Below are 16,337 nucleotides of genomic sequence, written 5' to 3' on the forward strand. Positions count from 1 at the left end.
AGGAGTGCCTGGTGGGTTCCAACTGCCAACTTTTGGTTAGCAGCCATAGCTCTTAACCGCTACGCCACCAGGGTTTCCAGCAATCCCTTACTGCAGTTATTCTTATCTCCTTGACTAATACTACATAATAATAGCAAACCCAGTTGGGCACCTACTGTGTATCAAGCCCTGTCCTAAGAATTTTACAATATTAATTCATTTAATCTTCACACAGTCCTATGGAGCATTATTGTCATCATTATGCCCATTTCACAGGTGAGGAAACTGAGACAGAGAAAAGTGAAATAATTGTCCATGGTTAAAGAGCAGAGTCAGGGTTCAAACCCAGATAGTCTGGCTCCAGAGTCCATGGTCTTAGCCCTATGTCCTATCTATTGCCCCCTGTGGAAATTCCTGTAGCCATCATGTGCTTAGAACTTGGATGGGCACGTTGGAATGCCTTGGTATTTGTTGGTTGAACAATTTATTTTTCAAGGAGGAAGCCTTTTGAGATAGAGAAAATAATCCCATATGAACTAAAACAATTAGCAAGTGTTCAGGCCTAGTGTATCTAGCTGAGTGTGACTCCTGGCAGTTTTCCTTTTGGTCTGAGAAAGGAGTCAAAGGACAGGACATTGAATGGGTCTGACTTTCAAGCAAACGTTGGTGGCTGCTGAGGCATGAAGGAAACAGGCTGGGGTTGGGATTTAACTGGCAGGGTCCAAGGATAGCGCTTGTGTGGACAGGGCTGGTGATGGTGTTTGGTGTATGCTCCAATAACCTGTCTATAAGTTTTAAAGACAAATGTCTTAATATCTGAGGAAGCCCTCTCTCTAGAGAGGTTTAGCAGTGTTTAAAAAAAAATTTTTTTTCCAGAGCTTGAGACTAATTCACTGTGTTAACACTTATAAATTATGTTAAAACCAACAAACATGATATGATTGGAGAAACATATATGATTTATGAAAGATTGGTTTCACTACTTTTGTTGGCATTTTCAAGTGACCCACAGAAGCTAGTGAAGAACTATTTCAAGGTGAGCTTGCTAGGGAGGATTTGATCAATTATTTATTCAGTGGTAAACATTTGTGAAGTGACCGCTGTGTTCAGGCACTGAGCTAGGCAGTGAGGATACAAAGCTGAGAAAGAAACCTTGTTCCTGCCTCTTGAGGATTCCACTTTCTAACGGGAAAAACAGGTGTGTAGACAAACAATTATCAAATGTGCTATTTATGAAGCGAGAAATCCCAGGGCTGCCAGTCTCATAATGTGCTATATTGGAAGGATACTACAAGATGCCCAATGTATGCTTTCATGTTTTTGTTCAAAGTATTCGTTATCCTTACTTTTTTTGGAAAAGTACAGAGAAAAATGGCTAGGGATGCTGGCACTGTTTGTTCCTGGCCATTTTGTAGATTTTGAAACAAATTCAGTGATGCAAAATACTCCCAAACCCCAAGCAATCCCCTGGTAAAGATGGGGTGACAGAGAAACAGGCCTTGGATAAAAATTCACTCAGGGCAGGAACAAGGTGGGGCAGTGATTATTGTTCAGTTGCAGATGACAGAATCCACTTTCAATGTTAAAGTGGAAAGTGATCAATTACCAGATACTAGGTGGTTTTCAACACAGCGGAGCCAGCTCTGAGCTGAGCTACCAGGAACAACTCCCAACACCAGAATTTCATTGTGTTTGCTGTGATTGGGAGAAACACCAAATTAAGATATTTCAACCATAGAACCCCATAGCCTCTGTCACCATCCACACCAGCACAATGGGAGCCTGCCCTTCCGCTGTCCCTGTATTTAGCTCAATTCTGAATTCAGGTCTCTCCTAAGTGCATGTAATTTGTGGACTTCAATTTACATATTGAACCCTAGCTGCAAGAGAGTCTGGAAAAGCAGTTTCTGGTTTTCCAGTCTATGGTACAGGAAGGCACATTAGGAGGGAATGTTGATTGAGCCAGCTCATGGTATCAGTTACAATTCCTCAAAGTACTGAGATTCTTTATCTCAGGGCCCCTGGAACAACCTCAGACCAACTTCGTACTTTTCCGAGTCCCCCCCATATATATCATTCGCTTTTTAGGCCAGGTGGCTTCTCAGTCCATGCCTAGGCAGGGTTCACTTTGGGGGCTACTGTTTTTAGCACAAGTTCTGCCCAGTGATGAAAATACCATGCAAACAGGGGAATGCTCTTAGGCCTTCTTGGCCTCTTGGCTGTGGAACTGCAGCTGGCATAAATGGGATTGGCTGGTACTGCTAGCCTTGTGGTGCCCTTGTACAAATTAGAAACAGGTGACCCCTCTGGACCAAAGCCACCCCATGCCAGAGAACACAGCCTGGCCCGCAAGACAAGTGTTTGATTTCAATCCCCATCTGTTCTCTTGTCCAGACACCTTTGTGCAGTGTACAAGCTGTACCATTATCTATGGCAGCCCTAGGAGTTTGGGTCACGTCCATTCTCACCCTGGGCGGAATGGGACAGCATCCACACAGGGCCTGGTCTGGTCAGCGGGGCTGTGTGGAAGGCTCACCTGCCTTTCTCTCCTCTTCCCACAGAGATTCCCCAGTGTGCTGGCTGCAACCAGCATATCCTGGACAAGTTCATCCTGAAGGTCCTGGACAGGCACTGGCACAGCTCCTGCCTCAAGTGTGCAGACTGCCAGATGCAGCTGGCTGACAGGTGCTTCTCCAGGGCCGGGAGTGTCTACTGCAAAGAAGACTTCTTCAAGTAAGTCAGCGTGCGGGCTCTGTCTCCTCTCCTTACCCTGGTCTGTCTCTGCTTCTCCTTATGCAACGAGGAGGACTCCTGTCTCCCTTGGGGGAGGCTTGCAGTGAAGCAAAATAGAGGGGAACGATGGTCCACCCCTGGGGAAGTGGAATCCTGGTGATGGGAGGGTGCTCCTCACGGAGGGTCTCCTTCTGATCACCTTCCCCATCACTGTCCAGGCCCAGCATCTCAGCCTCACTTGAGTTCTTCAAGGGGCAGAGTGGGGGCCCGGGGAGGGCATGAGCCAGAATTCCCAGGGGGCACACAAAGGTCTCTCTGCAAATTCTAAAAGGAATTGCTCCGCTTGGTGACTTGGTGCCTCAGGGTACTTGGCTGTATCATTCTGGCTTTCAGACCACATACTTTTAGTTCTGTGCTGTCATCTAGAGGAGTCTCCTGGCTGTGCTTCCCCAGGCTGTGTCAAGGGCCTCACGGGCTTGGAGGAGTTGCTCCTGGTAGGAGTCAAAGGCTGGGTCCGAATTGTCAATTTAAATGGACACATGACTAAGAGGCAGTTTTGTGTGATGGTTAAGAGCCCGGACCCTGCCTGGGTTTGAATCTACTTATTTGCTGGGTTCTCTTGGGCAAGTGGGTCTGGGTGGGCTTGGGCAAGTTACTTTGCTTCTCTGTGTCTCAGTTTGTTTATCTGTAAAATGGGCCTGATAATAATAGTTCCTATCTCATAGGATTGTTATTAGCTTTAAATGTGTCAATATGTGTAAAGCACTTAAAATAGTGCCTGTCATCTGACTGTTAGCTATTAAGACTGTCCTGGATTTTTCTTTCTGGGCTTGGATTCATCAGAAAAAAACCTATTGGAGCTTCAGGTCAGGGTGAGGGAAACTTACAGAATGTATTTTCTGTGGCATTTAGTCCGATATTTCTCTCCCAGAATCTATTACTCAAGGTGGACCAGCAGGCAACAGCAAAGCCAAAACAGGAGGTAGGGGTTGTCAGCAGTCACTGAGGCAGCCCTGGGTGGCCCCAAGGAGTGCTAGGAGCAGGGTGGCTGGAAGGGGAGGCTCCGGAGGCCTGAAAACCTTTGGTAAGAATGACCGAGCCCCACAAAGGTGTTATGCTTCCTCTGTGGGTAAAGACTGTGGCATTCTGCTCCCATAGAGATCACAGCCTTGGAAATCCTGTGGGGCAGTTCTACTCTATGAGTTGGAATCAACTCTATGTCAATGGTTTTTTTTGTTTGTTTGTTTGAGGATGTATAAACTGGGGGCAGGGAAGAGAAATGTGTAGAAATGTCAAATCCCAGAGAACATGATTTCTCTCAAATCTTCTCAAAGGTTTACCTACAGGGAATATGTGAAACTTAGGATTAATTGAATTTCTGAGGATTCACAAATTTCTCTGGTCCAGTGAGTTAAAAAGCATATTAAAGATTGTTTGGTAACTACTGAGCTGTCGCCTTGGCTGTGTGCAGAAGTCTGCGCTTATTGTCACATCACACTTTGGTCAAATATGTATCTCACTGCGTGTGTGTGTGTGTGCACACATGCCTGTGCCTGCATGTGCACTACATGAGGACACACCCAACAAATCCTTGATGGTTCTTCCTCTAAGCCTTTTCTAAATGTTGCTCCTCCTTTTCCTAATTTTCCTTTCACTTTCCTCACCTCTGTTTCTTACCTCCTTTCCTTTATTCTAGCATTTACCGTACACAGACCCATTCCCTCCACCCACAGCCTTTCTCAGGAGCAACACGAGTTTGCCTCCACTTGAATTGGCAGAATCTGGCACACCTCCGCCCTCAGTGGTGCCCTGGCCAAGCCCAAGGCAGCTCCTGAATGACTCAGGATGGGGCGAATTTCATTGTGTGTGTCTGTGTGTGCGTGCGGGTATACCTGTGTGGACATGAGAACATGAATGTGTGTGTGTGAGGAGGGCAGGAGGAAGCAGGGTGGGTGGGAGGGCCTGGACTTGGGAATTGGGGGAGCTGCTATAGTCAGGGTCCACCCCTCCAACCCTGAACCTTTGTAAAGCCTCAGTGCACCCCAGAGGTGAGGCAAGAGGCCACATCTCCTTGCCTATCTGAGGACAGGGCAGGTGCTGAGGTGTTCTGTGTCAGTCCCCAGGGCCCACAGGGAGCAGCTAGTCCAGCCTGGCAGGTCAGGGCAGCCCTTGGGGTGCAGGCAAAGCCTGTCAGGGTCTAGGACTCCGAGATCTGTCAACAGAGAAGTGCCTGTGGCCGCCAACATTGCCCCAGGCTCCCCTCTGGCTTTTGGACTCTGACTGGCTGACTCCGGGTTTGCGAAAGAGAGGGGCTGAGAGGGAGGCAGCTGCAGCTCAGGAGCTGGGTTGGGTTCAGAGAAATAGCCATAAGAAAAAAGGAGTCCCGTAGACTCAGGAGGGTCCCAAGGTGGGAGCTGGGCAGGGGTCACTGAAGGCCCAGGATCAGTAAACCCAGGATCAGAAATAATACGACTTGGATGGGGCATTACTCGGGGTGCACTTGTCCCCTGCCTTCAGGGTCCCCCTCCCCCCTGCACCTGTGCCCAGGCCCTCATTTGGATTTATACACGCCCTTGCTCAGCGGTGACCTCCTGACTGATCCCCTGCTGCATGTCCCCTCACTAGCCTATACACCTGTGACAGATGAGCCATCCCGCCTCACCGCTCAGGTCATGTCTCATCCCCCAACTCCTTCAGCACGGCCTGCCACCTGCCGAATGAGCCCAGATGCAGCAGTACCATCAGAAGCTTCTGCGCCTGCCTGGCCTTCCTTCCAGTCCTCCCTCACTGCTTTCCTGGGGCACACTTGTTATTGCTAGCCACGGTGGAGTTGGCCCCCAGCTCATGGCGACTCTATCACAGTGGAAATAACACTCTCCAGTTCTGTGCCACCTCCGTGAAGGGATGGGACTGTTGTGATCTATAGGATTTTCACTGGTTGGTTTTCAGAAGTAGATCACTAGGCCTTTCTCCTAGTCTGTCTTAGTCTGGAAGCCCCACTGAAACCTGTCTGGCATCATAGCACACTCAATCCCTATGTCCCACCAAACACGATGCCCCTCCCCCCAGGCATGCTTGGTATGCTCCCACCTCCACACCCCGGCCCAGGCTATTTTCTCTTCCAGGGACACTGTTCCCTCCATCTCCACCCTTTCAAGGTCTCCCCATCCTTCCAAGGTAGCTCAGAACCTAGCGCCTGGGGGTAGGGTGGGGTGGGAGTCCCTGGAGAGGCATCATCACCCTCTTCCTTCTCCCTCAAGGTGACTCAGCTCCCGCTGCTTTGTTGAGCCCATTCCCTCTGAACCTGTTGTATCTTCCTGGTTGGCTTGAACAGAAGGCCTCTATGTTATTAGTTTCTCTGTCCCTATAAGCACCTGGCTGAGCTGTGTCCATAGAGTGTCTCTGGGTTTGTCGCAGCAAGGAGTAAATTACACGGTGAATTTCTGGCGTGCAGTTTCTTCTGGACCTTCTGTACCTGTGAGTCGGGAGTCCTTGGCTGCCTCCGATCATACAGGCCCGTCATTTAGCAACAGTTGTCCCCCTGTCCACAGGATTTCTCCACTTCATAAAATGGTCCATTCTAAGGGTTGAATCCCTTTGTAAAGTGGGGCAGCAGCCATCCCATGAGTGCTGAATCCAGGCCATTAACCTGGGGGTGCTGTGTGGAGAGAAATTCAAAGCTGAAGTAACTCCTGCCGTTGCCAAAGGAGGGACAAGGAGATGGGGCGGCTCTGGAGTCTTGAGTGAGCTGGGGTAAGGACACTGCAGTGACAGGCAGCCTCCCACCCCAGCTCTTCAGGACGTGGCTGTTTGTCATCCAGGAAGGCACTGCTGCAGGCCCTGTCCTGGGCAAGATGCAGGGAAGGGCAAATTGCCTAGGGTCTTGGAGTGGCCTCCTACACCTGGGGGTACTAGAAGCAGCTGCCCACTTGGGGCTCAGGCTGTGACTGGCCCTCATTACAGCTCACTAAATGTCACCAGGCACCTGCTTGCAGATGGCACACTGGACATACTGTTCAGGGAAGCAGTGAGGGGGGCAGAGAACACCAAGCAGGGTAGGAGGTGGCAGGCAGTTTCAGAGCCCCATCTTCCTGTTCTCACACTGGCTGCAGGAGGAGTCACACCTGTGGTGGCCTTGTGAGCAGGACAAGCAGGTGCTGTGCACTTGATTTCACCCTGAACTCACCTGTCAGACCTCAAGATACTTTTAGCTGAGGGGTTTGGAAGATGCCAACTCAGAGCCAGGGAGGAGCCCTTCTCTGTGCTCCTTGAAAAAAAAAAAAGCAAAAAGGCTGCCCTTTTCTGCTACCTGCCCCATAGTCCTGTTCAGAGACAGGGGACAAGATTCACTGATCCCTCTCATCTCTGGAGTGAGCAATATGGCTCTAAGTTCCAGGATCAGTATTTTAATCTCTTTGCTCATAACAAGGGGCAGGGCCACTGCTCTTCACAACTCCAGGGGACATCCTTCATGTGACATTCTGTGAATCAAGAATGTAATGTGAAGAGAGCCCCTGGAGTTGTGTAATACTCAGAAGTGAAGGGAGCCCCAGGGCAAAGTGGAGGGTCAGGACTTCCTCTAGCAGGCGAGACGCAGTAGTACTGGTGATCGACAGCAGAGGGCGATGTTGGAGTGTACATAGAGGAAGAAAGAAGTATTGTTGGGAGGTTGTACTCTGTGGTTGTTGCATTTTTCTTTCGGGGCTGTTGAAGTTTGTCTTGCTCAGCAACATTGGTTGACTTTTGCTGTTGTTTGTTGGCTTTGTGTCCTGGGTGCTTGGCTTCCCTTTCTTCAAAGGAAATAAAACTCTGAGGCCCGAGAGAAGAGGCTGTGATGTGTGCTGAGTCCAGTGGGAGCTGTAAGCATGGAGAGCCCACACCACATGCAGAGGCTTTAGTGCACTTTGAATTGCAAGTTGAGGGGCCGACACCTTGTGTCACATTGCCAAACAGGTCCTTCCGGACCATGCATCCAGCCTGTCACTGGTCCCATGTCTCCTTGCAAAGAGACTAAGGCATGGAGTGAGCAGCAGCCTGGGAGCAGGGCCTCTGAGTCCCCCTCACCGCTGACACAGTCTGAAGCAGGAGGACAGGAAGGCTGTCTGCTCCTGGAGCTGGGCTCAAGCGCTGACTCTGTCGCTGGCCCACTGGGTGCCCCTTCACATCTTTAACATCTCTGAGCTTCAGTTTCTTCTTCAGGAAAAAAGAGAGTGCTAATAGTGTCCGCTTTAGTGGAGACTGGGTGTACAGGAGCATTTTGCAAAAGGGGGTTATCTTATGAGTGGAGTGATTTGGTAAATGGAGCTCAGTTGAATTCCTGTTTTATCTTTTACTAGCTGTTTCTCAGTGAACAAGTTAGGAAGCCTTTCTGACCCTCATTCTCTTGTCTGTTAAGAGGAGCTCATATTACCCACAGAGTTGTGAACTGTGAAGAAGATGGTGTATAAACTGTGTCCAGCACAGCGCAGTGTGCTGTATCTCTGGGCTCCTGGCCCTGACGTGTGGCGACCTGACCCTCCCGCTGCCCTGGAGAGCTGGGCTGTCAGAATCCTCTCTCAGGGCTGGGCCTGTGCTGGCTTCTCCAGGCCACCCCTGGTTACCAGCTTTGAGAGCTTCCCTTGAGGCGACTTCTAATGGCCAAAAACAAACAAACAAACAATCAGGTGCCATTAAGCCGATTCTAACTCATGGTGACCCCCTCTGTCAGAGTAGAACTGTGCTCCATAGGGTGTTCAATGGCTGAGTTTTCAGAAGTAGGTTGCCAGGCCTTTCTTTTGAGGCGTCTCTAGGTGGACTCAAACCTTTCGGTTAGTAGTCGAGCATGTTAACATTTTTTACCACCTACCTGCCATTGAGTCGATTCTGACTTATGGTGACCCTATAGGACAGCGTAGAACTGCCCCGTAGAGTGCCAGGGAGTGGTTGGTGAATTCAAACTGCTGACATTTTGTTTAGCAGCTGTAGCTCTTAACCAAGAGCTTCTCAAAGGTGGGGGACCCTGGCAATGGCGGAGGGAGGGTCCAGGGCAGAGTGCCAGGGGATAAACCTCAGGATCAACATGCCATGTCGATTTACTTGAAGATTTGGGAAACAAACCAGCAATTATCATATTAACACAAACATAACCATAGGATTGAAGAGAAAGGAACATAAGGCACAAGCCTGTCAGGACATTTCAGGCTTGTGGGGGGCTTTTAAGCTGCAGCCTCAGCCACCTGAGGCTTGTATTTACATTTCCCTTCAGTGGGGGGTGTGGGGGTAAAGTCTGAGGTATTTGAGGGTGACTGTAACTGAGATTTCCTGTCTAAGACTTCATGCTTCTTTGGGGTGTCTCCCTGCCCCCGAGGACCTCACCCTTCCCAGTGTAGAGATGGGCACAGCTGGGAGGTCCCAGTGTAGGAGGGCTGCTTCCTCACTGGGAAGCTGTGCAGGGCTCTGGGCCCTGGGCCAGGCTTTTACTCCGTCCCTCACAGGTGCCCCCTCCCCCAGCCAGTCAATCTCCAGGCAGTCAGCATGGCTGTCAGCCAAGGGCAGGTAAGCAGCGTCCTTGGGAGCCCGAGAGGCTCTGATTTATCCTTGCAGTCCAGAACAGTGTGTTTCAGCTCTGGCGTGTTCTGCGTTTGGCTGAGCTGCAGGGCGGTTTCTCTGGCTCTGGACAGGTCTTCACGGGTGACCTTGGCCCAATCGCTTTGGTTCCCAGGGCCTGCCCTCCTCACCTGGGCCGTAGGGGGAGGACGCCAGGGCATCAGTTAACAGGGGAAAGGCAGCGGAACCTCTCTGCTGCGTGGTGGACTTCATGAAGGGTTTGGGTCCAGGCTCAGTGTGAACTTGGGGCCATTAGACCTTTATATGACTCGGTTTCTCATCTCGAAAGTGGAAATTTAAAAAATCTATTTTTCAGAATTACTGTGAAGACTAAGGTGAAGCAAGGCAAGTGTTTATTGTTTTTGGTGGTTGCCGTTGAGTCGACTCTGACCGTTGGAGACGCCACGTGTGCAGAGTAGAACTGTACTCCCTAGGGTTTTCAAGGCTGTGACCTTTTCGAACCAGATCACCAAGCCTTTCTTCCAAGGCACCGCTGGGTGGGTTTGAACTGCCAGCCTTTCAGCTAATAGTCAAATACTTAACTGTTTGAGCCACCACCCAGGGACTGCCAGGGAAGTTAGGAGCAGTCACCCTTATCAGTAGCTATTACTGTTAAGATCATGATGGTGTATCTATGCAGGGAGGAGGGAAGAAGAGGGAAGGAGGGTACTGGGGGCAGAGGTGTGAGTGGTGTGGCTGTGAAGGGCTCCTGGCCAGATGGGGTCCTGGGTGGGAGATGGGGTCCTGGGTGGGAGATGAGGCCACATTTCCCTGTGTAAGTGGCAATGGTAGGTCAGGGGATTGGGAACAACTGCTCACCTCCCTGTGTGGGGGTGGGGTGGGGGTGTTGTCATCTGCTTCCTCACAGGATGCTGTGTCTCCGTGCTCTGCTCCTGAGCTTTGTCTCAACAACTTCAGCCTTCAGCGGGCTTCCACTCGGCAGGAGGGGCCAGCCCGTGGGAGTGTGGCTCTAGGGTCTCCTGGAGCTCTTGCCCCAAGAAGAGGTCATTTCAGTTCTGGGGCTGGTCGTGGGTCCCATCTGGGATCAGATTCTTCCTGAGCCACTTGTTATTCCTGATAGCTACACACCTGCTATTCGCGCGCGCACACACACACAATGGCCTAGCAAAATGTGCTTAAGGCACCACAGGGGGAGGGTCTTTTTGATGTGTGACTTTCCATAATTTCTGGGTAGTTTATAGTCTAATTCCCTCTCTAAGCAAATTAAACCTTTTAAGGTAACGATCAGATGGTCCAGATAGCGGCTGTGTGTGTGGACATTTGTAAGACTCAAACACACTGGTGGGACCAGGCCCACAGTCATTTGCGAAGGCCTGTAATCAAGGCAGAAGCAATTACTTAGCCGAGCCGCAGCCCCTGGGAGCGGAGGCCGTACATCAAGTGGTGATGAGCTCTCAGATGATCTGTCTGCCCGCCCCTGGGCACTCCCGCTCAGCTGCTGCCCGGGCCGCCCTCCCAGAGCCAGCCATGGGCAAGGCCTCTGACATCTGCAGAACTCTCATTTCATGGACTTTGCTGGGATGGGGGAATCTGGGAACCAAATAATTGCAAATCAGCCTGAGACTCAGAGGGCCTCTTTGTCTGAGAGCTGCTGGTCAGCTGTGGAAACAGGGACCCCAAAGCCAAGTGGCGCCTGGGTGGTGTGGCACGGAGGATGTGGGGACCGTTCTAACCCAGGCACAACGCACTGGCCAGCAGCAGAGATCTTCTGCTCCTTCACCACCCACCCTACCCCTGGCCATTCAGACACCAAGTCATGGGGCTCCTGTCTCTAAATGCCCTCTCCTCCCATTCCCACTGCCACTGTCCTCTTTCAGGCCCCTGTCACTGTGCCTTTGCACCACAGCAATCTTTCCTAACTGGCTGTCCTCCCCGCTGCTTCCTCCCCCAGCTCAGTCAGTTCACACCTTCCTGCCAGGCCCATCTCTGGTCCTGTGGCTCCCGTTGCCTCCTGAAACTTCTGAGCCTGTGTTCGAGGGCCCAGGATTTGGCTCAACCTCATCTCCTGCTGATTCTCTGTGCAAACTGATGCCCTGGCCCCAGTCACACGGGGGTCGGAGTCAGAACCAGTCTCTGGTTGTCACTCTGGTCCCCAGGAATCTTTCTGTACCCCTGGAAGCCTCGCTTTGAGGAGGAAACCACAAACTAGGCTAGGGTTCTGTGGCTGGTGCTATGAGTGAGTTCAGCAGGTTAGCCAGAGGGGTGGAGGGAGGGAAGGGGGTCTGGATGGGGATGGGGCTCTGTCACAGTGCCTGCCACACCACTCTTAGGAATGAGGCCTTAGAGCTTGAGGGACTTTGGGACTCTGAGAATCAAGCTGTGCAGATGCCTCAGCAGGGCTCGTGGCGTACACAGGAGTTCCCACGGTGTGGTCCTTGCAACAACAACACTGGGGCCCGCCATGGGGGAGCATGTTAGAAGTGTGCGTGTTCTGAGCAGTCAGGAGTCAGGGATGGGCCTTCTGCTTTTAAGCATACAGCCCAACCGAGTCTTCTGCACAGGGAATTTTGCTACCAGCTGAGCTAACGCCTTGGCAGAGAGAACTTAACAGGGAGTAAGGAAGGCACCTGGGGTCCCCATGAGTCCAAATCGGCTTGATGGCAGTGGGCTTGGTGTTTGTCAGTGGAGGCTTACATGTTGCTATGATGTTGAACAGGTTTTGGCAGAGCTTCCAGACTAAGTCAGACTAGGAAGAAAGGCCTGGCAATCTGCTTCTGAACATCAGCCAGTGAAAACCCTATAGATCACAACAGTCCAATCAGCGACTGATCACGGGAAAGGTGGTAGATTGAAGCGCATTTCATTCCATTGTTCTTGGGGTTGCCATGAGTGGGGGCTGACTCCATTGCAGCGAACAAGGAAAGAATTCAGATTAGGCGCCTGGGGCAAGTGAAGGTGGGAGGAAGGAGGGTGACCAGTTGGCTGACTGCTCCAAGCCTGTCCCCATCTGTGGAGAAGGAATAATCACACCTCCATTCACGGGCTGTTGTGCTGTATACATGAGATAGCACACATGAACTTGCCTGGTGCATCCTACATGCTTGTTGCATGTTTACCAAAATACGGCAATGGCGGGGGAAGGGGCTGGACTCTTCCAGCTGAGGGTGGCTCCCACATGTCTCACCATCTCTTGGAAAGCAAATCTGCCCCCTGCAGGAGAGAAGAGGAAGTGTGGCCAAGGGAAAGGGAGATCCAGGCTCTGGTCCCTTTTCTGACACTAACTGAGCTATGTGATCTTGAACACGTCACTACCCCTCTCTGGGCCCATTTCTACCTCTGCTAAGTGAGGGGCTTGGACTACGTAACTGGTTCTAAAGCTTTTCTAGCAGCATTCATCTTAAAATAATAATAGTGAATGCTCTTTAAAAATAAAAACATTACATGTTGTTGTGTTGTTCGGTGCCATTGAGTCGATTCTGACTCATAACAACCCCATGTGACAGAGTAAAACTACCCCATAGGGTTTTCTTGGTTATAATCTTTTCAGAACAGATCACAAGGTCTTTCTCCCTTGAAGCCACTGGGTGAGTCTGAACCACCAACCTTTCGGTTAGCAGTCCAACACGGTTTTCGCCAGCAGGGCTCCTTAAACATTATATAAGCCCCTACTCAAATAAAAAGCAGAGCACTATGGGGTAGTTTGAATGGAGCTGGGAGGTTTATGTGTGAGCATGTACTGTGAGGGGGGCTGTGTCCCCACCCCCCAAGGCTCAAACATTCTCTGGTGTCAGGTCTCCTTTAAAAATGGTCCCTGGCTATGTGTGGAGAAGGCTGACCATCTGAGCAGAACTTGATGTGCCCATGACATGGATGTGGCCTTAGAGTGGGCGGTGATATATGTTGGAAATATTGGTACATACAGTAACAGTAAATATCAGCAACTTACCTGTCAAGTGTGCTGATAGATAAAAGAAATACACGTAGGGAAGTGTCAGCTGGGAACAAAATATACAGCTTGCAGTAAATCACCACCAAGCAATTAAAGCATAAAATCAAGTTATGCAGTATTTTGTTTCCTTGGGACACAGCACGGTACTATGGGAGCTCACACACATGGAGAGGCTGGCAGGGGACATGGGCTGGCCCCCGTGAACTATCTTCAATGGAAGGATTACATCCGTGCCAAGGGTACTGGATGCATCATTGAGGAAGAGCACTGGGTTCAAATCCCAGCTCCATCGTTAAGAGCTGTGAGGGATTGGGCAGGTTACCTAACCACTCTGAACTTCAGTTTCCTCATCTTTAAAATGGAGGCACATGCATTAATACATACTATAGAAGTGAGCCCTTCATTTATTCAACATATTTATTGAACATATATCATGCGCCAGGCACTGTTCTAGGCACTAGATCTGTTAGTGAACAAAACAGATGAAGTCCCTGCCATCGCAGAGCTTGCCTTTTAGAGAGGAAGAAAGACAGTAAACAAATGAATACCAAAAACAAAACTGAGTTGCCATCCAGTCGATTCCAGCTCATAGTGACCCCATGTGTGTCAGAGAACTGTGCTCTATAGGATTTTTGATGGTTGATTTTTCAGAAGTAGATTGCCAGGCCTTTCTTCCAAGGTGGTTCTGGTTGGACTCAAACCTCCAACCTTTCAGTTAGCAGCTAAGTTCATTAATCGTTTGTGCCACCCAGGGACTTCCCAAATAAATACACAATACATTTATTGGAGATGATCAATCTGGAGCAGGGAAAGGAAGTGCTGGGGGTGGAGGTGGTCATGGAAGGCCTCTCTGAGAAGTTAATACTTGAGCAGAGACCTGTAGGATGCCCGGAATGGGTCTTGCAGGTATCTGAAGAAAGAGCGTTCCAAGCAGGGGAACCAGTGCCAAGACCCCGAGGAGGCCAGTGTGGCTGGGGTGGAGTGAGGAAGAGGGAGAAAGGTAGGAGATGAGATTAGAAAGGTAATGGGGGCCGAATGGTGTAGGGTCTTGCAGTTCATTAAAGCTACTTTGGCCTTCACTTTGAGTGAGATGGGAGCCTCTGGAAGGGTTGTGAGAGGGTCTGACTTTGGTGGTAGCAGGGTTGCTTTGGCTAACATGTAGAGGATAGACTGTAAGGGGTCAGGGCTGAAGCCAGTAGACCTGCTAGGAGCCTGTCATAGATGATGGTGGCTAGAACTAGGGTGGTTGCAGTGGAAAGGATGAGAAGTGATCTAATTCTGGATATGATTTTGGGTAAAGCCAGCATGATTTGCTGACAGATCAGATGGGGGCATGAGGGAGAGAGAGAGAAAGGAGTTAAGCATCCGCCAAGGTTTTTGGCCTGAGCAATTGGAAGAATGAAATGACCATCCTCTGAGAAGGGGACGACCACAGGAGAAGCAGAATCAAGGCCAGGAGTGTGGTTTTGGACGTGCTCATGGAGGTGGTGAGGAGACAGTGGAGGTACCAGTCTGGAGTTCAAGGGAGAGATCTAGGCTGGAGATGCCAGTGCAGTCACCATGGAGTGGTGCGGGTAGACAGTGAAGAGGTCCTGTAGATGCAGGGGAGCTGCCAATGGAGGGAGCACAGCCAAGGGACTGGCCCTGAGGCCAAGTGAGCAAAGTGTTCTAAGGAGGAGGGAGAGAGGTCGGGGAAGATGAGAAGTGACACTGGACTTAGCAATGTCGAGGTCATGGGTCATCTTGTCAAGTGTAGCTTTGGTTGCTTGGTGGGGCTGCTCCCTGATTGGAGAGGATTCCAGAGAAGTCTGGAACCTACTAGTACAGGGGCACCAGAGACCCTGAACATAGATCCCTATTCTGAGGAGTTTTGCTCCTAAGGGAGGAGGGAAATAGGGAGGGAAGTTTGTGGTCAAGAGAGGATTTTTTTTTTTTTTTTACATGGGAGAAATAATAGCATGCTTGTCTGCTGACAGGAATGATCTAGTAGTGGGGGAAATTAATGATGTGGGAGACAAAGGGGGAAGTTGTTGGAGGAATGTTCTCGATTAGGGAAGAAGGGATGAGTGCTGCACCCAGGTGGCATGTTGGCCTTGAAGAGGATTTTGGGAGAGTTCATCTACAGAAGGTGGGCAAGGGGCGCAGTGGTCCTGCGGGGGGTCGATGGGGTGGTGGGGGCGATGGAAGGTCTTTTGTGAGAGCCTCTCTTTTCTCTGAAATCAGGAAGCATCCACCAGCTGAGACTGAGGATGGGGAGCTTTAGAGAGTGAAGGTGTCTAGTAGTGTGGTTGAGTGATGGATGATGGAGATAGTTTATGATTTCCTGAGCCCTCTTGAGGCTCAGATCACAAATTTAAAGTGAATCCCATCAGCAAGGTGGTGTGTTCCTCCCTGGCCCTCTTCAGGTACCTGGTGCTGGTGTGGCGTAGGTGAAAGGCTGAGGGCGTCTGCAGGGGGCTGACTGGTAAGATGGACTGTGGAGTTGTTGCTGGGTAAGGAGGGAGACAAGGCCATGAGGGGAGTGAGGGTTGGTGAAGACAACAGTCAGGTTCTTGAAGGGTTGCAGAATCATTGGCATCGGGGTGCTCGAGGGAGTGAGCTGGAAGGATAGGAGGCAGTGGTCCATCAATAGAATGATAGAGAGTGATTCTTGAAAGTGTTGCAGTTACTGGTAACAAAAAGGCCAAGGGTAGACCATGGAAATGGGTGGCCAAAGCAGGGTAGAAACCATGGTTTTTGGGGGAAGAGGCCAAAGACTTGAGTGGGCAGGAGCAGGAAGTATTGTCCGTGTGGATTGAAGTCACCAAGAATTATGACAGAAGGGGTGGTGAGTGACAGTGAGCCTGGAGTTAAACTCCTCAAGGAATGAGGAGTCTGGAGGGGGCTCCAAGGAGGGGTAGCAGGGGCTTTGCCCTGAGGGCCTGGTGGCAAGGAGTAAATGAGATTATGTATGCAGAGTGTAAGGTAGTGCAGGGCACACAGTGGGTGTTTGGTAGATGGAAGCTGCTTTGATTAGTAATGTTTCAGTGGCACCTGGGCCTGATCACAGGACAGAATATAAAATCGGGAATGGGCCAGAACATCTGTGGTACAGGGTTTATGTGCATCTGGTTCCAGAAGGTCAGTGCCT

At 50.5% G+C, this 16,337-nt stretch overlaps 1 protein-coding gene across 1 annotated transcript in view; it reads left to right on the forward strand.

Moving 5' to 3' along the window:
• Positions 1-16,337, forward strand: part of LHX4 (LIM homeobox 4) — a 45,625-nt gene that overhangs the window by 15,049 nt on the left and 14,239 nt on the right. Inside the window, exon 2 of the mRNA XM_049868453.1 lies at positions 2,541-2,712. Within this exon, the coding sequence (XP_049724410.1) occupies positions 2,541-2,712 (172 nt within the window). The remainder of the gene's footprint in view (positions 1-2,540; positions 2,713-16,337) is intronic.

The sequence above is a fragment of the Elephas maximus genome, chromosome 24 (genome assembly GCF_024166365.1).
Source record: "Elephas maximus indicus isolate mEleMax1 chromosome 24, mEleMax1 primary haplotype, whole genome shotgun sequence".
Taxonomy (NCBI): domain Eukaryota; kingdom Metazoa; phylum Chordata; class Mammalia; order Proboscidea; family Elephantidae; genus Elephas; species Elephas maximus.